At 41.6% G+C, this 22,662-nt stretch overlaps 1 protein-coding gene across 3 annotated transcripts in view; it reads left to right on the top strand.

The window, feature by feature from the left end:
• B4GALT6 (beta-1,4-galactosyltransferase 6) overlaps positions 1–22,662 on the top strand; it is a gene marked incomplete at both ends in the record, with an annotated part of 69,648 nt that overhangs the window by 37,461 nt on the left and 9,525 nt on the right. For 2 of the 3 annotated variants that reach the window (XM_079718259.1, XM_079718258.1), the window contains 2 exons: positions 7,147–7,271; positions 21,413–21,529. In XM_079718259.1, the coding sequence (XP_079574385.1) occupies positions 7,147–7,271; positions 21,413–21,529 (242 nt within the window). Of the gene's footprint in view, positions 1–7,122; positions 7,272–21,412; positions 21,530–22,662 lie in introns of all 3 variants that reach the window. The other variant, XM_079718260.1, reaches the window with a different exon arrangement.

The following is a 22,662-nucleotide window of genomic DNA, read 5'->3' as shown; positions in this document are numbered from 1 at the left end:
CCATCCATGTTGCTGCAAATGGCATTATTTCATTATTTTTTATGGCTGAGTAGTATTCCATTGTGTATAAATACCACATCTTCTTTATCCACTTCTCTGTCGATGGGCAATAGGATCGTTTCCATGTCTTGGCTGTTGTAAATAGTACTGCAATAAACATTGGGGTGCATATGTATCTTTTCTCTGGATACATGCCCAGGAGTAGGATTGCTGGATCATATGATAGCTCTATGTTTAGTTTTTTAAGGAACCTCCATACTGTCCTCCATAATGGTTGTTTACATTCCCACCAACAGTGTGGGAAGGTGAAACACTTCCTTGAGTGAAACCTGGAGGGGACACCTGGTAGGTAAAGGAGATGAGAGTAGCCTTAAGTGGGTGCAGTAGGGAGGAAGGACTTGAGGTCCTGACCACAGGCTCACCTCGAGAGGTTCTTTCCACTGGGGGTAGTTTGGAAACAGTGTCACCACTAGCTCATCTTCCCTGTGCCTCTTCCTGGCCACTCTCTATAATATGCCCCTTTCCCTTCACTTTCTATGCACAGGAAATAAGTATTCTTTCTAATACCATGTGTTGACTAGCTGGAGCTGGTATATTAAATTAAGAATTTGCAGATTATGACCTGTTTGAATAAAGGGGCATGAGCCCCCCACACGTGGTTGGCAGGTAGCTCCCTCAGCATCTGAGCTCCCGCTTTGGGGAGGTGGAACCCACAGGGTTGTTTTGATGGAAGGTGCAGTTTCAATACACCCACACCAAGGAAGTAGAGTCATAAGCTTTCTTACTTAAGGATCCTGGGAGCTGCGGAGGAGGGTGCAGAGAGAGCTGGTGGGAAGGGCGGTCTTCCGTCCCAGGAGGTGAGAGCAGGGTACCAAGCCCCTGTTTCTTATAAGGTGCTTGGGGCAGAGGTCACAGAGTTTTCTTGGCCTTAATTCTAAGTGGTTGTTTTAAAAGGTGCCTCTGGAAAAGCAAAGTGGGAACTTCCGGCGGGAATCCTAAACTCAAGCCCTTATCTAAACTTCCAGACACTGGATGTGATCAGGGTTATCGCACTGTGAAATGCCTAGGCAGCGACTCAGAAAAACAAAAGTTGTTTTTCTCATCACAGTGGATCCCGTGATGCCTCACCATTAATCTTTAGGGAAAATCATAGGCACTGTCTGGAAGGTGGAGATAGTAAAAGCCCCTGGCAGGGTTTTGATCACCCAGCACATGAAACATTTGAGCAAAGCAAAAGTGCCATCAGCGATATCACTAGACAAATGACAATTTGAAATCCTGCCTGTAACCACTCTCCTCCCATTAGTTGGGGTCTAGCCAAGAAGATAAATCAAAGCCCTTGGATAAGGTTAAGATAGGTATTTGATTTAAAACTTAGGTGAGATTGTGGAATACTAGTACCACATCTTGGGCCATCTTTTGTAAATTTGTCTGAGTTTGTCCAGAATTATTAATATACACACAGCAGGTGGTGCCCCTTACAGCACATACACCTCCTTCCTGGGCCAGTGAGTAATCTAGAGCTAAACGGTTACCCAAGCTGTCTGTGCTAAAGAATCACACTGCTGCTGCTGAGCTGAGGCTGGGCTTTGTTCTAACAGCCCAGAGTGCTCGGCCGGCTTGGCTCCCAGGTTGGGGTTTGCTGTAATGACGTGTTGTTTTATGCTCAGTGCAAGGTCACCTTGAGGCGCCTCAGTCCTGTTGAGGGTAGTAGCAGACCTACTCCCAGTATAATGCGGGTGAATGTGGCAGGCTTTGACATGAGGGGGCAGAGAGCTGAATTGGGGGTGTCTGTTCAGTGATGTGATTGTTCTCAGGGAGACTGAAGTGCCCTGGAGTGAGCAGACAGGACTCCGGGGTGCGGGGAGGTGGAGGGAAGGAGAAACGCATGGAGAACCACGTGTGTGATGACACCGGGGCCTGGGACCCACGGTGGGCACAGGTTGCGGGATCAGGGAAGCCAGAGGAGTCAGGGTCCCCCCCCCCCGGTGGCAGAGCTGCAAGGCCCAAGATGGTGGGGATTATACTCCTTGGGACCAGGTGTGGGTCCTGTTCCTCTATGTGTGTGGTCAGGGCATCCATACCCATGTCAGGGAAAGGTAGGGTTAAGGGGCCACCGCTAAAAGATTTTTAAGAAAGGTTGTTCCAGTAGTGACTTCTGCTATCCTACTTGCTATGCCTTGTAACTTACAGGGCGCCCTTCATTTATGTTTGGAGGGGTTCAGGGAAGCAATGTAATTTGGGCTCCAGTGTCAATGAGAGCATCCCAGTGGATAATGAGAGAAGTGAACAGGTGATTGTCCCCAAGAGGAGGGACAAGCTCAGGGAACTGCAGGGTCCCTAGGACAGGGGCCTTGGTGGCTGTCACTCTCACAGATCAGGGTGTGGGATCCTGGGTTCTGCTGCTGGGGCGGGAACATTCTGAGAGGTGACAGCATCCTCCTTCGGGATGGGACCACAGTCTCCTGAAGAGCCTGCAGCACCTGAAAAAAGGCTTCTAATTTGCACTCAACTGTCCTGAGATTAAGTCATCAGGGACCCTGATCTCTGGAGCTGCCAGTATGGAGAGCTTGTTGCTCATCTTGTGAGGGAGGCCGAGCTTCTTCCTCGGAGAAGGGCTCCGAGGAGCCTTGGAGGGGTCTCTTTCTTGTGGGCTCGGAGGCTTGGCGGGGTCTCTTTCTCTGTAAACAAAGCTCGGAACCAGTTCCGAAGACCCCTAAGAGCCAATCAGTGCCCTTCTCCCTCTTCTTTTGAACAAATTTTTCTAAAAAATCTTGCATTTCTATCATGGTATAGTTAGGTGTCTCTGTTCCTCGTTCTCACTGGCCATCGTTGGATGTTTTGGTATGATGGATTCTAACAGGGAATGCCTGGGACAGAGGTTGCCTCTTCCCTAACTCCTGTGCTGCCACCTCCCATTCTAGGGGGTCCCAGTCAACTGCTGAGGGTCGGGGTCCACCTCCACCTCCACCGGTGCAACATTAGCAGATGTGTTGGGGCAAGCTCCAGGCCCCGAAAACGTGGCCTTCACGACTTGGCATGTAGATATGCCACTATGCTGAGTAACGCCCAAGCCGCGGGGGTCTCACAGGCTTCTAGTAGTTTTTTAACCTCCTCTGGGGACGTGGGAGTAGCCGGTACCAAGCGCTTGGGGCCCCACCTTTAGCAGCATGTGATGCACTTGCCTTGCAGCGTTTTGCCTCCCGGGTGCCACGATGGCCCTGCTAGCACTGCCTCCTCGGGGGTTAGGCCGGCTCTGCAGGCTCGGCACCCGGTCCTGACCCGACACAGGGGGCCCAGCAGCCGGCCTGCCCCTCCGGCTCCAGGGCCCTGGGGAGCTCTCCTTGGCTCCCAGTACGTCATAGGCTGCCCCCCAGCCCTGTCCCTGCGTGGGGGAAAGAGGCAGAGCCTGACCGTCCAGGTTAGCTCGCCTTGGCCCAGTGCCCAGACTTGCATATGTGATGGTCGCCAGTCACCTCCACACCTGACCCCGAGTGGGGTCTCCTTTGGAGAATAATGGGAGACAGAGCTGCTTCAGACTGGGGCCTGCTGGCTCGTCTCTGCAGCGGAGTCTGACCTTTTACAGCACCAACAGTTTAGGGTGGGAATTATCAGCAGAGCCTGGCGGCACAACACACAACAGTGCAGCGCAGTGGCACTGACCGCCAGCTAGCAGTAGATCCTCCCAGGGAGACTGAGCAGTCTGGAAGGGGAAGAGAGCCACCCGCAGCTCCAAGGCATCTGATGGGCGTACAGACTGTGCCCACGATCCTCTCCTCCTCTTCAACTGTATTCAGCAGCTGGAGCTGCTGTACTGAATTAAGAACATGAGGATTATGACCTGCCGTGTGAGGGGGCACCAGCCACCCTTACTGGTTGGCAGGTAGCTCCCTGGGCATCCGAGCTCCCGCTTTGGGGAAGTGGAGCCCAGGGGGTCATTCTGATGCAAGGTGCAGTTTCAGTACACCCACACAAAGGAAGTAGAGTCTCAGGATTCACTCACGGGTCCCAGAGGGGGCCAGGGCACAGTGAGGCGGGGTAGTGCCGTCCTCCACCCCAGGTCACCAGCCAGCAGGAGATGGAGAGCAGGACAGCAAGCACCTAGGACTTACAGGGTTGCCGGGGTGGAGGTCGCTAACTTTTTGTGGGCTTAACTCTGAGTGTTTATTATAAAAGGTTCCCCGGGAGAAGCAGAGCAGGCACTTAAATGGTGGGAATCCTAAACTCAAGTTCTTCTTCTTTTTTTTTTTTTTTAATAAATTTATGTATTTATTTATTTATTTTTGACTGCATTGGGTCTTCGTTGCTGCGTGTAGGCTTTCTCTAGTTGTGGCGAGCGGGGGCTGCTCCTCACTGAGGCGCGTGACACTCTCACTGCGGCAGCCTCTCCCACTGCAGAGCACGGGCTCTAGGCACGCAGGCTTCTATAGCTGTGGCTCACGGGCTCCAGAGCGCAGGCTCAGTAGTTGTGGCATGCGGACTTCAGTAGCTGTAGCTCACGGGCTCCAGAGCGCAGGCTCAGTAGTTGTGGCGCGGGCTTCAGTAGTTGCAGCTCACGGGCTCCAGAGCGCAGGCTCAGTAGTTGTGGCGCATAGGCTCAGTAGTTGTGGCTCGTGGACTCTAGAGCACAGGCTCAGTAGTTGTGGCACGTGGGCTTAGTTGCTCCGCGGCATGTGGGATCTTCCCGGACCAGGGCTCGAACCTGCGTCCGCTGCGTTGGCAGGCGTACTCCCAACCACTGTGCCACCGGGGAAGTCCCTAAACTCAAGTTCTTATCTAAATATCCAGACCCTGGGTGTGAGCAGGGGTATCACACTGTGAAACGCACAGGCAGCAACTCAGAAATAAGTGGTTGTTTTTTCAGAGAAACAAAAGTTATTTTTTTCTCATCACACCACCTCTCCCCCGCCACCTCCACCTCCACTAATTAGTGTTTATTTTTCTTTCTCTCTCTTTCTGATCACACACTTGCTGTTTCCAGCGGTGGCGCTGCCTGTCCTGGAGCCGGTCCCCCATCCCTTCATACCCACCCCCAATAGTGATGTTGCTATTACTCCTGGCATGACAGCCTCATGCCACTGGGTCATCTTTGGCCTTCAGCCAGTAAGATATTAAGATTTCAGATCAAAGAGCAATAAGCACATAGAAAAGCTGCTAAGGGTCTCTGAGGAATGTGAATGGGGGGGCCGATGGAGAGGGAGGTGAACTTCGGGTGCCTTGGGCATCACGGATTGTAAGTGATGGACACCAGAGGCCCTGTCTACTGAAGAGAAAGATATAAGGCCTGCCTCTTAATTTGCTAGCACATGTGTGTTCAAGATGAAAATTAAACTGCAAATGATACTGGAGAAAACTGCTGACAATAATGTTGATTACAGCTGTTGAAGCTATAAAGCTGGAAAAAGGCAAAACAATTGGCTTAAAAGTGCATAAGGAATACCAACTTCAGTTCCTTATATGAACGGCTTATTATTTAGCCTAATTACTATCATTTTAGGAATTATACATACCATTAAATGCATCAGATTTATTTGTGTGAATTTTGTCTTATTACAGTGCTAGAGTCTGTTTTGTCAGCTGAGTCATGGTAGTCTGTACTCACATTGACCTATGGATCTTACATTTGATCTATCCTTTCTGTGTAAGTTCCTAGGTTACTCTTTAGGTAAATCTGACCTTTCTAAGATTAGCTACTTTGCATATCTTGTCACACTAAAGGATGGGTATTTGGTTATAAAAGACAGCAAACATTGTCAGGAGAACAGGCAGACATTAGAAGATCGCAGATTTTTTCCTAGCTTACTCTGTGGAACCTAGGCATTTACATTTTGAAATACTTCTCTCTAGTATGCCTAAGTGCTTAGTGGAAGCCACTGACAGACGTTCCTTCCTACTTAGGTTGAAGAGGGGATGGGAAGACGAGTGGCTGTGAAACCTTACAGAATATAGAACAGCAGGAAGAGAGGAAAGGAAAGAGGCTCCCTCGAAGAGGAACTGAGTGTTTTACAGTCATCCCTCAGTATCCAAGGGGGATTGGTTCAAGGACCCCCAGGGTACCAAAATCTGAGGATGCTCAAGCCCCTTGCAGTCAGCCCTCCATATGTGGCCTCTGCATCCACAGATTTCAACCAACCTTGTGGATATGGAGGGCTGACTGTATGTGTGGAATCACCGCCACTGAGCTCAGAGGACTTGAAATGGGAAACCTCAATAGTTGTTGGTTTGTATTTCATGAGACAAGGAGGTGAAAGAACTTAGTTTTGTTAGTCCTTAGTTCTCTTAATTCTTAGTTGGTTTTGTTGGAGGTAATGGAAATGGTTTTCCATCCAAGAGTCATTCCTGTTTCCATGGTATACGTTAGAAAAACTGTTAGTAAAAACATTTCTAGGAATATCATATATTTGTTAATTTGGAGAGTGAGTGCTTAGTAGACCAGGAACATCTTAGAAGTTTATAGTTTTTTAGTTTTGCATGTCAAGGGGATGCATGGTAGGTGCTCAAAATAAATTTGTTGAATTGTGTTTGTGAATTCTCTCTCTGAAGAAATGTCAGTAAAGTAGATGACAGTAATAGTAGCTAAATTTACTGAATGTGTACCTTTGTGCCTGGCATTGCTTCATCTAATGGATACAACCACAGCGGGAGGCAGGTATTACCATCTCTTTTTACAGATAAGGAAACTGAGGCACAGAGAAGTTAGATAATTTCCCCAGTACATAGAAGCTAAGATTCACCTCCCCGTCAAACTTAACTGCTTAATTAACTCTTACGTACTGTGTGTTCATAGTCTCCTGTGTTGATTATGTTGAAATTAAAAAATAGTTTTTAAATACTTGAATAAATTGGAATGATAAGCTACATTGTAATGACATGCAAACATTTCCCAAAGAATATTATAATATTCACCATATTACTCAAAAGCAAAAAGTTTAAGTGCTTTGATTTTCTTTGGCTGATTTACCAAAGATAGTAGGATGACCATATAATTTATCATCCAAGCTAAAACTGAAAGGTGATATTAACAATTATGTGGTGATAACAGGAATAAATGGTACTGTCCCAGCAACTACATTATGCCATCACCCTACTGATTGTTGTTTGTCTGACTTCGTATTAAAACAATTCTTCACATTTTTGACCTTTTAGGGGGATTCCTCAATGTCAATGTAAGTGAAGTCAGTTTTGATGAAATTCATCACCTCTTCTCCAAGGATTTAGATATTGAGCCAGGAGGTCACTGGAGGCCTAAAGACTGTAAACCCAGGTGGAAGGTGAGGTCCATTTTTTCATAAGTAGTGTGACTGTTACTATGCATTTGAGGAAAAGTGTGTTTGATTCAGAATATATAGTCAAATCCCTTTGTCTTGATAAATTTAAGACATCAAAATGTTTGTGTTTAATGTGTAAGTATTCACAGTCCAAATGTGAGTTAATCGTGTTACCTGTGAAGATGAACGGCACCTGTGCGTATACAGATACATGCTCCTGTGTTCAGTCTCTTGGAGGTCCTGGTGATAAGTTCCTCGCTTGAGATTGGCTTGGAAAACAGATGATTTTTCCTGTTCTGTTTGGAAGAGAGGCTGTGATTTCTTTGCTTCCCGCTGCTGTCCCTAGTGGTTACTGACACCTACAGGCATAGCCCCACCAAGGCCTGGAAACAGTGGTTTCCAGTTGGACCCAGCATTGGGGTTCCTGAGTCCCAGCATTCTAAAGACGCTGCTCGGTGGTCACTGCAGGACACAAAAAGAAGAACTTCGGGCTCTTCTTTGCCTCTGTTTCAGAAGGCAGAGCACAGGCTTTTAATCTTTTTGATATATCAGAGTGGGCCTGCCCCTGCTGCTTAAAAAAAAATTGAAAACCATGGTTTAAATCAGAGTTGTTCTCAGTACTGTGAAATTGGTTAATAAGCGCGTGTTCATGTAATGTTATGTTTGAATAGGAAACAGCATTTATGTAATTCAAGTGAAAACTACATATGATTAAATCAGATATTACATCCTGAAGGATTGTGCTGTAGCCTGAATCTGGAAACAGTTTTCAGTTCCTCTTTTAAATATCAGTATTTTGCGAAAATGTTTGTCTTTTAGTACCAAAAAAAGTCACTCCTGGGAAGGAGAATTGTATGCTGTTAAGCTTATGATAAAAGCCCTCTGACTTGAATGGCCTTGAACTCTTTGTGTTTGGGGAGGTTGGGGGGATGTGTATTATTTACGTCTGCATCCCTAACGTAGAGCTTATCCTCTCTTGTATAAAAGGGAAGCGCTAAACCCAGGTTTGTTGAGTTGAGTTTATGAGACAGATACATGTCTTGTTACAAATTATTAATTAAATGTTTGGGTTTTTTTCCCTCAAACAAGTTGTAAAGCTGCTGAAATGGATTCCAGTACAGATTTGGGCAACACATTCTATATTGCAGTTGTTTTATACTATTTCCCAGATCAGATTCGGATAATAAATGAATGTTTTCCTATTTCATGATTGAGTTTCCTCACATTTGTATATAAAATATAGCCCAATTTACATAATGTTACTTTAAAAAATGTCCTGGGCAAAATAAATTCTTTTTCTTACTTGGGTGATGAGTATGTACGTTGAACGCTAACAGAAGAAAAAGCATACTCAATTAATCACAAAGGCTGTGGGGTAGAATGGAGGTTGGTTCTCAGATGTATATTAATACACGTGATGTATACCTCTCGCGTGTGCACTATGTGGTATAGCAGTAGGATAAGTTGGGATCAGGAAAATTAAGTCTTCTTGTCCTTTCTCCAGTGGTCTATATAAGATGTTGGATTTTAAATTTTAGCGTTTGTTTTCGTCTCATTTTCTAGGGGAGAGGTATATCACACATAAGTAGTTTCTACTTACAGATTTTAGTAGACTGTAAACTCCAGTGAATCAGTAGGTAACAGTATTGAAAGTGAAGCTTCAGGAGCCAGCTAATTCAGGGATCTAAAAATTGGCTTATTTTATTTAGGAACTATATGGTACTGTTGCTCTTATTTCAGTTATGCACAAACCCTTCTCAGAATATAGTCTCTAGTTCTGAGCTACGCAGCTCAAGGTATGAGAGGGAGTTTGGAGATCTTTCAGAGGTGACCTATACCTGCTATACTTAATCAAATAATTTTCCCCCACCTCACCCCTGCCACCTGTTTACATTCTAATAATGCTCCATTCTAATCTTGGAACTGAGTTGAGTGAGAAGGAAACAAGAAGTAACTAGATTTATATGAAACATCTGCATCAACTTGATTCTTAATATTTGAGGATCTTTTTCTTTTAAAAAAATACCAGCCAAGTTCATCAAAGACCAATTAAGTGGAATTAATCTTCTAAAATTAGTGATTTCACCAATTCCTAGGTATTTTGAACATCGCAGGTCGCAGTGGAAGATTGAGCACAGGTCGGGTGCCTTGTAGAGGCAAGATTATTTCTAAAACGGTGGTTGGCAGAGGAGCAAGGTGATGCTTTTCAGGTCATTAAAGTGAAGTGTTTACCTGCGATGTTGCCTATGTTCCATTCAGGGTTCAGGTGGAGGCCTGAACCACTTTGGTCTAAAACCTAAGGCTTTAAAGAATCAGGCAACTGCTTGATGGAGTTATCTGCTCGGAGGCCTGGAGTTCTGTTTCTAGTCCAGGGTTCCTCAAAGATGGGTCTTAGCCACGTGTTTCAGAGCTACCTGGGGTGTTTGGTAAAAAAGAAGATTCTTGAACTCAGTCCTCAGACATTCTGATTCTGTTGGTGGAAAGGGACGTGAACCTGCAATTTTTATCGCGTGCCTCCTGTTTAAGAAGCTCCTGTACGCGCTGGAAGTGAGGGGGAGGGGAGGAGGGACCTGAAACACTGCAGGAGAATGAAGGCTTGGCAGCTTCTACTCTGTTCTGTCTTAGTCAGTGGCAGACAGCTAGTGCACCCTTAAAGGTAGGCAAGTCTGAAACCATGTCATTTAGGGACATCATAGCGGTAGTGTGCTTGAAGTTTGAAACTAGGACAAAGTCTTGGTGGGGAAAATTTATGTAGTCAACATTTTTCTTGCTAATCTCTTCATGGTGAGTGTAGGAGAAAATGAGCAAGGATGAAAAATAGGTGCATAAATTCTGTAAGATTAGTGGTTTTAAAGTGGGAGCAAAGTGCGTGTGGATAATTTTGCTTGAACAAGAGGTGGTGAGGAGAGATTCATGAAGGTGACTCTTGTTTTTCCGAAGGTAATGACCAGATGTTTAGTTCTATCTCCAGTGGAGATGCTGCGACAGGAGAGTGGCTCCAACAGCAAATTAGGGCACATGTAAGAAAGAATGTCCTGAAACAAAGGCTATTAAATCTTGAGATAAATTACCACAGAATACCGAGATCTTCTCTTCCTAGACAATAAATTGTAAACTGTTGACAGTGACATTCCACAGCCAAAGGAAGGGACGTGCCAAATGAATTTTTAGATGCTATTTAGCTTTGTTTTAATAAAAACTTTACTTTAGGCATATTCAAAACCTTTGATAACTGTCTCATTAATATGTGGACATGCATTTGTTGTAAAAACGACAGTTTAGCTTCTTTGAACTTGCCATGACACTGGTCATTTTCTTTCTCTTATAATACTCTGTTTCCATATAATATTAAGGAAAAATCAACTCAATATTTTAAATGTTTTATTGAAGAAATTACTATATTAGGGGCCATGACAACCTTTGTTTATTCTTATATGTTCAACTGATTACTCAGCCTCATTGTATTTAATTAATATGGGCTGTCTTTAATATGGACTCTGCAGCTTTTTAATAGCTTCTTTCCTTAAATATCTATAATGTGTCTTAACTGCTTTTTTTTTTTTTTTTTGCAAATGTTTTTTATTTTATTTTTATTTATTTATTTATTTTTTATTAGTTTCTGCTTTATAACAAAGTGAATCAGTCATACATATACATCTGTTCCCACATCCCCTCCCTCATGCATCTCCCTCCCTCCCACCCTCCCCATCCCACCCCTCCAGGCGGTCACAAAGCCCCGAGCTGATCTCCCTGTGCTCTGCGGCTGCTTCCCACTATCTATCTACCTTACGTTTGGTAGTGTATATATGTCCATGCCTCTCTTTCCCTTTGTCACAGCTTACCCTTCCCCTTCCCCATATCCTCAAGTCCATTCTCAAATAGGTCTGTGTCTTTATTCCCGTTTTACCCCTAGGTTCTTCATGACATTTTTTTTTTTTAAATTCCATATATATGTGTTAGCATACGGTATTTGTCTTTCTCTTTCTGACTTACTTCACTCTGTATGACAGACTCTAGGTCTATCCACCTCATTACAAATAGCTCGGTTTCGTTTCTTTTTATGGCTGAGTAATATTCCATTGTATATATGTGCCACATCTTCTTTATCCATTCATCCGATGATGGACACTTAGGTTGTTTCCAGCTCCGGGCTATTGTGAATAGAGCTGCAATGAACATTTTGGTACATGTCTCTTTTTGAATTATGGTTTTCTCAGGGTATATGCCTAGTAGTGGGATTGCTGGGTCATATGGTAGTTCTATTTTTAGTTTTTTAAGGAACCTCCATACTGTTCTCCATAGTGGCTGTACCAATTCACATTCCCACCAGCAGTGCAAGAGTGTTCCCTTTTCTCCACACCCTCTCCAGCATTTATTGTTTCTAGATTTCTTGATGATGGCCATTCTGACTGGTGTGAGATGATATCTCATTGTAGTTTTGATTTGCATTTCTCTAATGATTAATGATGCTGAGCATTCTTTCATGTGTTTGTTGGCAGTCTGTATATCTTCTTTGGAGAAATGCCTATTTAAGTCTTCTGCCCATTTTTGGATTGGGTTGTTTGTTTTTTTGCTATTGAGCTGCATGAGCTGTTTATAAATTTTGGAGATTAATCCTTTGTCAGTTGCTTCATTTGCAAATATTTTCTCCCATTCTGAGGGTTGTCTTTTGGTCTTGTTTATGGTTTCCTTTGCTGTGCAAAAGCTTTGAAGTTTCATTAGGTCCCATTTGTTTATCTTTGTTTTTATTTCCATTTCTCTAGGAGGTGGGTCCAAAAGGATCTTGCTGTGATTTATGTCATAGAGTGTTCTACCTATGTTTTCCTCTAAGAGTTTGATAGTTTCTGGCCTTACATTTAGGTCTTTAATCCATTTTGAGCTTATTTTTGTGTATGGTGTTAGGGAATGATCTAATCTCATACTTTTACATGTCCCTATCCAGTTTTCCCAGCACCACTTATTGAAGAGGCTGTCCTTTCTCCACTGTACATTCCTGCCTCCTTTATCAAAGATAAGTTGGCCATATGTGCGTGGGTTTATCTCTGGGCTTTCTATCCTGATCCACTGATCTATCTTTCTGTTTTTATGCCAGTACCACACTGTCTTAATTACTGTAGCTTTGTAGTATAGTCTGAAGTCAGGCAGCCTGATTCCTCCAGCTCCGTTTTTCGTTCTCAAGATTGCTTTGGCTATTCGGGGTCTTTTGTTTTTCCAAACAAATTTTGAAATTTTTTGTTCTACTTCTGTGAAAAATGCCAGTGGTAGTTTGATAGGGATTGCATTGAATCTGTAGATTGCTTTGGGTAGTAGAGTCATTTTCACAATATTGATTCTTCCAATCCAGGAGCATGGTATATCTCTCCATCTATTTATATCATCTTTAATTTCTTTCATCAGTGTCTTATAATTTTCTGCATACAGGTCTTTTGTCTCCTTAGGTAGGTTTATTCCTAGATATTTTATTCTTTTTGTTGCAATGGTAAATGGGAGTGTTTTCTTGATTTCATTTTCAGATTTTTCATCATTAGTGTACAGGAATGCCAGAGATTTCTGTGCATTAATTTTGTATCCTGCTACTTTACCAAATTCATTGATTAGCTCTAGTAGTTTTTCGGTAGCATCTTTAGGATTCTCTATGTATAGTATCATGTCATCTGCAAACAGTGACAGCTTTACTTCTTCTTTTCCAATTTGGATTCCTTTTATTTCCTTTTCTTCTCTGATTGCTGTGGCTAAAACGTCCAAAACTATGTTGAATAAGAGTGGTGAGAGTGGGCAGCCTTGTCTTGTTCCTGATCTTAGTGGAAATGGTTTCAGTTTTTCACCATTGAGGACAATGTTGGCTGTGGGTTTGTCATATATGGCCTTTATTATGTTGAGGAAAGTTCCCTCTATGCCTACTTTCTGCAGGGTTTTTATCATAAATGGGTGTTGAATTTTGTCGAAAGCTTTCTCTGCATCTATTGAGATGATCATATGGTTTTTCTCCTTCAACTTGTTAATATGGTGTATCACATTGATTGATTTGCATATATTGAAGAATCCTTGCATTCCTGGAATAAACCCCACTTGATCATGGTGTATGATCCTTTTAATGTGCTGTTGGATTCTGTTTGCTAGTATTTTGTTGAGGATTTTTGCATCTATGTTCATCAGTGATATTGGCCTGTAGTTTTCTTTCTTTGTGACATCCTTGCCTGGTTTTGGTATCAAGGTGATGGTGGCCTCGTAGAATGAGTTTGGGAGTGTTCCTTCCTCTGATATTGTTTGGAAGAGTTTGAGAAGGATGGGTGTTAGCTCTTCTCTAAATGTTTGATAGAATTCGCCTGTGAAGCCATCTGGTCCTGGGCTTTTGTTTGATGGAAGATTTTTAATCACAGTTTCAATTTCAGTGCTTGTGATTGGTCTATTCATATTTTCTATTTCTTCCTGAGTCAGTCTTGGTAGGTTGTGCATTTCTAAGAATTTGTCCATTTCTTCCAGGTTGTCCATTTTATTGGCATAGAGTTGCTTATAGTAATCTCTCATGATCTTTTGTATTTCTGCAGTGTCAGTTGTTACTTCTCCTTTTTCATTTCTAATTCTACTGATTTGAGTCTTCTCCCTTCTTTTCTTGATGAGTCTGGCTAATGGTTTGTCAATTTTGTTTATCTTCTCAAAGAACCAGCTTTTAGTTTGGTTGATCTTTGCTATCGTTTCCTTCATTTCTTTTTCATTTATTTCTGATCTGATCTTTATGATTTCTTTCCTTCTGCTAACTTTGGGGGTTTTTTGTTCTTCTTTCTCTAATTGCTTTAGGTGCAGGGTCAGGTTGTTTACTCGAAACGTTTCCTGTTTCTTAAGGTGGGATTGTATTGCTATAAACTTCCCCCTTAGAACTGCTTTTGCTGCGTCCCATAGGTTTTGGGTCGTCGTGTCTCCATTGTCATTTGTTTCTAAGTATTTCTTAATTTCCTCTTTGATTTCTTCAGTGATCACTTCATTATTGAGTAGTGTATTGTTTAGCCTCCATGTGTTTGTATTTTTTTACAGATCTTTTCCTGTAATTGATGTCTAGTCTCATAGCATTGTGGTCGGAAAAGATACTTGATACAATTTCAATTTTCTTAAATTTACCAAGGCTTGATTTGTGACCCAAGATATGATCTATCCTGGAGAATGTTCCATGAGCACTTGAGAAAAATGTGTATTCTGTTGTTTTTGGGTGGAATGTCCTATAAATATCAATTAAGTCCATCTTGTTTAATGTATCATTTAAAGCTTGTGTTTCCTTATTTATTTTCATTTTGGATGATCTGTCCATTGGTGAAAGTGGGGTGTTAAAGTCCCCTACTATGATTGTGTTACTGTCGATTTCCCCTTTTATGGCTGTTAGTATTTGCCTTATGTATTGAGGTGCTCCTATGTTGGGTGCATAAATATTTACAATTGTTATATCTTCTTCTTGGATCGATCCCTTTATCGTTATGTAGTGTCCTTCTTTGTCTCTTCTAATAGTCTTTATTTTAAAGTCTATTTTGTCTGATATAAGAATTGCTACTCCAGCTTTCTTTTGATTTCCATTTGCATGGAATATCTTTTTCCATCCCCTTACTTTCAATCTGTATGTGTCTCTAGGTCTGAAGTGGGTCTCTTGTAGACAGCATATATATGGGTCTTGTTTTTGTATCCATTCAGCCACTCTGTGTCTTTTGGTGGGAGCATTTAGTCCATTTACATTTAAGGTAATTATTGATATGTATGTTCCTATTCCCATTTCCTTAATGGCTTTGGGTTCGTTATTGTAGGTATAGTCCTTCTGTTGTGTTTCTTGCCTAGAGAAGTTCCTTTAGCATTTGTTGTAAAGCTGGTTTGGTGGTGCTGAACTCTCTCAACTTTTGCTTGTCTGTAAACGTTTTAATTTCTCCATCAAATCTGAATGAGATCCTTGCTGGGTAGAGTAATCTTGGTTGCAGGTTTCTCTCCTTCATCACTTTAATTATGTCCTGCCACTCCCTTCTGGCTTGTAGAGTTTCTGCTGAGAGATCAGCTGTTAACCTGATGGGGATTCCCTTGTGTGTTATTTGTTGTTTTTCCCTTGCTGCTTTTAATATGATTTCTTTGTGTTTAATTTTTGACAGTTTGATTAATATGTGTCTTGGCGTATTTCTTCTTGGATTTATTCTGTATGGGACTCTCTGTGCCTCCTGGACTTGATTAACTATTTCCTTTCCCATATTAGGGAAGTTTTCAACTATAATCTCTTCAAATATTTTCTCAGTCCCTTTCTTTTTCTCTTCTTCTTCTGGAACCCCTATAATTCGAATGTTGGTGCGTTTAATGTTGTCCCAGAGGTCTCTGAGACTGTCCTCTGTTCTTTTCATTCTTTTTTCTTTATTTTTCTCTGCATCAGTTATTTCCACTATTTTATCTTCCACCTCACTTATCCGTTCTTCTGCCTCAGTTATTCTGCTATTGATCCCATCTAGAGTATTTTTCATTTCATTTATTGTGTTTTTAATCGATGCTTGATTCATCTTTAGTTCTTCTAGGTCCTTGTTAACTGTTTCTTGCATATTGTCTATTCTATTTCCAAGATTTTGGATCTGGGAAATAGAATCTTGGATCAGCTTTACTATCATTATTCTGAATTCTTTTTCAGGTAGACTGCCTGTTACCTCTTCATTTGTTAGGTCTGGTAGGTTTTTATCTTGCTCCTTCACCTGCTGTGTGTTTTTCTGCTTTCTCATTTTGCTTATGTTACTGTGTTTGGGGTCTCCTTTTTGCAGGCTGCAGATTCGTAGTTCCCGTTGTTTTTGGTGTCTGTCCCCCGTGGCTAAGGTTGTTTCAGTAGGTTGTGTAGGCTTCCTGGTGGGGGGGACTAATGCCTGTGTTCTGGTGGTTGAAGCTCGATCTTGTCTTTCTGGTGGACAGGTCCACGTCTGGTGGTGTGTTTTGGGGTGCCTGTGGCCTTATTATGTTTTTAGGTATCCTCTCTGCTAATGGGTGGGGTTGTGTTCCTGCCTTGCTAGTTGCTTGGCATAGGGTGACCAGCACTGTAGCTTGCTGGTCGTTGACTGAAGCTGGGTGCTGGTGTTGAGATGGAGATCCCTGGGAGATTTTCGCTGCTTGATATTATGTGGAGCTGGGAGGTCTCTTGTGGACCCGTGTCCTGAAGTTGGCTCTCCCACTTCAGAGGCACAGCACTAACTCCTTGCTGCAGCACCAAGAGCCTTTCATCCACCCGGCTCAGAATAACAGTGAGAAAAAGTAGAAAGAAATAATTAGTAGAAGAAAGAAAGAGAGATTGAAAGAAAGGAAGAAGGGAAGTAAGGAAGGAAGGAAGTAAGAAAGAAAGAAAGGAGGGAGGGAGGAAGGATGGAAAGAAAGGAAAGAAAGGAGGGAGGGAGGGAGGAATGAAAGCAAAAGGAAGAGTGAATGGAAGAAGAGAGGGAGGGAGGGAGGAAGGAAAGAAAGAAAGAAAGACAGGAGGGAGGGAGGGAGGAAGGAAAGAAAAAGAAAGTGGAAAGAAGAAGGGTGGGAGGGAGGGAGGGATGGAGGAAAGAAAAAGAAAGAAGGAAAGGAGGAGCGGAGGGAGGGAGGGAGGAAGGGAAGGGAGGAAAAAAAGAAAGAGCAGGTAAAGTAAAATAGAATAAAGTATGAAATATAGTAGCGTTATTAAAATTAAAAAGTAATTATTGAAAAAAAACACGGACCGAAAGAACCCTGGGACATATGGTGGAAGCAAAGCTATACAGAGAGAATCTTACACAGAAGATTACACATACACATTCACAAAAAGAGAGCAGGGGGAAAAATCAAAAATCTTGCTCTCCAAGTCCACCTCCTCGATTTGGGATAATTCGTTGTAAAAAGAGGAAAAGGGTGAAAAGTCTGAAATCTTGCTAAGTCCACCTCCTTAATTTGGGATAATTCGTTGTAAAAAGAGGAAAAAAAAGGGGGGGAAAGTCTTAAATCTTGTCCTCAAGGTCCACTTCCTCAATTTGGGATGATTCGCTGTCCATTCATGCACTCCACAGACGCAGGGCACATCAAATGGACCGTGGAGCTTTAATCCGCTGCCTCGGAGGCTGCACAGAGAGATTTCCCTGTCTCTGCTCTCACAGCTCCCGGGTCTCAGCCTTGGACCTGGCCCCGCCTCTGCGCGTAGGTCGCCGGAGGGCGTCCGTTCTTCGCTCAGACAGGACGGGTTTAAAGGAGCCGCTGATTCGGGGGCTCTGGCTCACTCAGGCAGAGGGGAGGGAGGGGAATGCCCTCTCCTCGCGCACCAGGCAACAAAAGGGAAAAAAGTCTCTTGCCTCTCCGGTAGCTCCAGACCCTTTCCCCGGACTCCCTCCGGGCTAGCACTAACCCCTTCAGGGTCTCTTCCTGCCGCCAGCCCCAGACCTCTCCCTGCGCTCCGACTGAAAGCCGATACCCGAGCCTCAGCTCCCAGCCCCGCCCGCCCTGGCGGCCGAGCAGACAAGTCTCTCGGGCTGGTGTGTGCCTGAGGGCACCGATCCTCTGTGCCAAAATCTCTCTGCTTTGCCCTCCACACCCCTGTTGCTGTGCTCTCCTCCGCTACTCCGAAGCTTTCCCCCTCCGCCACCTGCAGTCTCCGCCCTCGAAGGGGCTTGTAGTGTGTAGAAACCTTCCCTCCTTCACGGCTCCCTCCCACTGGTGCAGGTCCCGTCCATATCCTATTGTCTCTGTTTATTCTTTTTTTCTTTTGACCTACCCAGGTATGTGGGGAGTTTCTTGCCTTTTGGGGGGTCTGAGGTCTTCTGTCAGCGTTCAGTAGGTGTTCTGTTGGAGTTGTTCCACGTGTAGATGAATTTCTGATGTATCTGTGGGGAGGAAGGTGATCTCCGCGTCTTACTCTTCCGCCATCTTCCTCCGGCTCCCTTAACTGCTTTTATAGCCCATTTACATCATAGGCAGCCAACTTGTGGCCAAATTCAAAACCAAGAAGGGCGAGCTCGGCTCTAATTTTGCTAGAAGTTATCGCACTGATATATTTCAGATAAGGTCAGTGGTAGGGATTTGTACTTGCCATCTAACTCCTTTTTCTTCTTTCACTTTCATAGCAGTTTCCTATCCTAAGAGTAAACTTAGGGGTTCCTGAACTGCTTTGGGAGTTGTATAGATTTGGGAATTCCGTGGAGATGCCAACAGTGGATACTGAGGCCTGTCAGCAAGTCTCCTCAGTCAGAAGGGAGTGCTCAGCACCAACCGTGGCCGTTGTGTGGGGTACAGGAGGGACTCTTAGATGTGGGTTCCGTATTGTTCTGTAGCCTCGTGGTCCTCAGGCTCATAAGCCGAGAGCCACCTTATGGAGCACACCAAAGAAGAATGGGACCCAGAGTGGGGCTGGCAGAGGCACCAGAGCCTCTTTGGTTCCTACCACTTACCAAATGTGAATCAACGTAGACATGAAAATATCAGCCTCAGAACAGCCATTGTCTCTTTCTCTTTTCCACTATCTCATCATCATTAAGGGAAAATTAGTGGTGGAGTTTTTAGTTTAGACGTCTTCAATTTTATGAAACCAGGTATTGTTCTCTTTTAAAATAAAACTATTTTAATAATTTAAAATTTTCCCTCATGAATGATCTTGGTAATGTAAAATACACAGGTAAATGTTACTATTTTCTACTGACTACATCTAATGTCATGTCCTGATTTTACAAGTAGGATCAGATCCTAAACCTATGCATTGTCAATTATTTGCATTTATTCATTCATCAGTAAAATTTATTTGGTATAGTTGAAATTTTAATAAGTCCTATGTTTAATGTTGTTACATAATTTTCTGTTTAACCAGTTTATTAGGCTGTATTTAGAAATCCAAAATATAGAATGACACATAGACATTGTTATTAGACATATTTTGATTCTTATGTTCTTTGAAAATCTAATGATTTTGGAATTTGTAATTTTTTTGGCATTTTTTAATTGAACTATAGTTGATTTACAACATTATGTTAGTTTCAGGTATACAGCAAAGTGATTCATTCAGGTGTACAGCAAAGTGAATATATATTCCTTTTCAGATTCTTTTCCATTATAGGTTATTAAAAGATACTGAATATAGTTCCCTACGCTATACAGTAAATCCTTGTTGCTTGTCTATTTTATATATAGTAGTGTGAATCTGTTAATCCCATACTCCTAATTTATCCCTCTCCTCCCCTTTCCCCTTTGGTAACCATAAGTTTCTTTTCTACATCTGTGAGCCTGTTTCTATTTTGTATATAGATTCATTTGTATCATTTTTTAGATTCCACATATAAGTAATATCATATAATATCTGTTTTTGTCTGTCTGATTTACTTCACTTAGTATGATAATCTCTAGGTCCATCCATGTTGCTGCAAATGGCAAATATTTCATTCTTTTCTATGGCTAATATTCAATTGTGTATATATGCCACATCTTCTTTAGCCATTCATCTGTTGACGGACACTTAGGTTGCTTCCATGTTTTGGTTATTGTAAATAGTGCTGCTATGAACATTGGGGTGCATGTATCTTTTTGAATTAGAGTTTTCATCTTTTCCAGATATATGCCCAGGAATGGGATTGCAGGATCATGTGGTAGCTCTATTTTTAGTGTTTTAAGGAACCTCCATACTGTTTTCCATAGTGGCTGCACCAATTTCCATTCCCACCAACAAGTGTAGGAGGGGTCCCTTTTCTCCATACCCTCTCAAGCATTTGTTATTTTTAAACTTTTTGATCATGGCTCTTCTGACTGGTGTGAGGTGATACCTCAATTGTAGTTTTGATTTGCATTTCTCTAATAATTAGCGATGTTGAGTATCTTTTTATGTGCCTGTTGGCCATCTGTATGTCTTCTTTAGAGAAATGCCTATTTAGGTCTTCTGATTTTAGAATTTATAATCTGTAGAAAACTTATTTGTTCTAATTTCAGTTTTTAGAAAATTCACAATTATAATAAGGCTAGCTTAGCTCAGAAATTGCTAAGAAAAGCCATGGTTAGAAAACATTTTAGCTTTTTCAAGGGCAAAATCTGAATTGTAGGGTCACTTGACTTGTATGATGAAGTTTGGATCCAGGAAGGAGGACTTGAGTAAGTGATGATTGATCATCATTCATTTATTCCCATATTATAGTAGCACACTTTGTAAACAGTGATTTTTAGTCTTGATTTTGAGAGTCTCGATCATTTTTTTTCTTATTAGAAGAAGGATTGATCTACTGAGAAACCATTTTAATTCCCGTTAATTTTTTTTTGATTACATAAGATACACATTTCTTTGGTTTATTTAAGGGATGAATTTCTCTGATGCTTGTGCTTGTTTACCTTATCTTTTTTGTTGAGCTTAACATTTTAACATAATTTTATTATCAATTTTAAACTGAATATTATCCTACCACTGAAATAAACATGCAGTGTATCAAAAATTTAATTGTGCATTTTGATTAGATGAAAAATATTATATTAATATAATTATCAAACTTCATTTATATTCCATGATATATCTGTTATATTTTTCAAAAATATCTCTAGACTAGGTAAGCCATGTTAGATACTAGATATTCAGGTGGAATCTCTTTTAAATTCAATTTAAAACCCATAAACTTATTATTTATGATCTACTTTAAAACCTAGAAATCAGTCTCGACACATCCCTCTCCCTCCCTCCTTATATCCATTCCAGGAACAAATCCTATTCATTTACCTCTTCAATGTTTCAAAAATTTATGTACTTCTCTTCTTGTCCTCCACCCGGCCTCTGTTCAAGCTACCATTACCTCTTGTCTTGACTTTGCATTAATCTCTAACCAGCTCCCTGAGCCCACTTGTGGTTTTCTCCAATCTGCTTTACACTGCTCTTCATAGTAGTGTTTGCCATCACCAAAGCTGATTTTATCACTCTTTTAAAATCTTGCCACGACTTTCATGGTTTTCATAGGATAAGGACCACAATCCCTAGAACGGCCTTCAGAGCCCATTTATACCTCTCCAGGTTCACAAGAGCTTAAATGGCACAAAGGCAAGGGCCTTGTCTGTTTTTGCCCATTGTTGGATCTCTGGTGAGAAAATTCATGAGTAAGAGAATCTCAAGGGTCAGTTTTTATCTTTTACCTCTAGGGCTTGCTGCTGTATTTATTTACATATGTGACTCTTTTGTTTTAAAGGTGGCAGTTCTCATTCCTTTCCGTAATCGCCATGAACATCTTCCAATTTTTTTCTTGCATCTGATTCCAATGCTCCAAAAGCAGCGGCTGGAATTTGCCTTTTATGTCATTGAACAGGTGAGAATATTTTTCAAAATGGTACCTAGGTATACTAGAACGTAGTAAACTCTTAGATACTGTGTGATTAAAAGTGTGTAGTTTAAGGTTAATCCTTGGTTTCATATTTGGGTAAAATTCCATTTTGGATTGAGCCTGTTAATTGTGTATACCACATTTTGTTAATCCTTTTATCAGTTGGTGTGTTCCTATCATTTTAAATCATCTAATGTCTTACCTATTAAAGTGAAATATATGTATAGTTATTCATATTATCAGCTATTTTTTTCTCTGTAAATACTTTAATATCAGTATTCCGTATGTACAGTTTCTTTCAGACTTATTTAAACCCTTTGGAGGTATTTTCTGTACTTCTATGTTTTTCTACTTCTGTCATCACCTGCTTTTGTACTTAAGGTGTCATCTTGGATTTCTTCCTTGGTCTCTCCCCAGCCCCACTTCCCAAACACTAGGGTCCTTGCTGAATTTTGTCACTGATTGCTATATAGTATTTCTAAAGTGCATTTTGTTCATGTTTAGAATACATTGTAATTTGGATACTTTCGGTTTTGACATTGATGACCTCATTTTATCCTGATTGGTCCTTCTTTTTACTAAATCTGACTAAAAATGTATTTCTTTATTTATCAGTAGACAGAAAGTGACCTAGCTTATATTAGATGCCTCTGGGATGTTTTTGTTTGTTTTTGAAATATTAGAAAATATTCAGATTCTCTTCCTAAGATTGTTACAGTTAGTGTGTTTTCCCACGTCCTTTGTGGCTGATTCTACCTTTTATTTATTTATTTATTTATTTTTTGAATTTTATTTTCTCACTCTTAGCTTTTTTGCCTCTATTTTTCCCCCTGGAAGTACTGGGTATTTAATGTAACTTATAGTTCTCTGTGTGTAAATCACCCTTTTAAGGTCTGTTTCCTGTTCATATAATGATGTATATAGGGCATACGTGCTTTTTAATGCAATCACCTATATTATGAAAATTAACTTTTTTTAACCTGATAGTAAATAAAAAATTTTAGCTACTTTCATGATAGCCATAGTTATAAACTTCTAGATCCGTTTTACCAACGGCTAGTTTTCTTTTTTGAAACTTCAGTCTTCATAATGTGTTGGATGAGATATCTGCCTCTGTG

This window comes from Hyperoodon ampullatus, assembly GCF_949752795.1.
Source record: "Hyperoodon ampullatus genome assembly, chromosome: 13".
Classification (NCBI taxonomy): domain Eukaryota; kingdom Metazoa; phylum Chordata; class Mammalia; order Artiodactyla; family Ziphiidae; genus Hyperoodon; species Hyperoodon ampullatus.
This window is presented reverse-complemented; position numbering and strand designations above follow the sequence as displayed.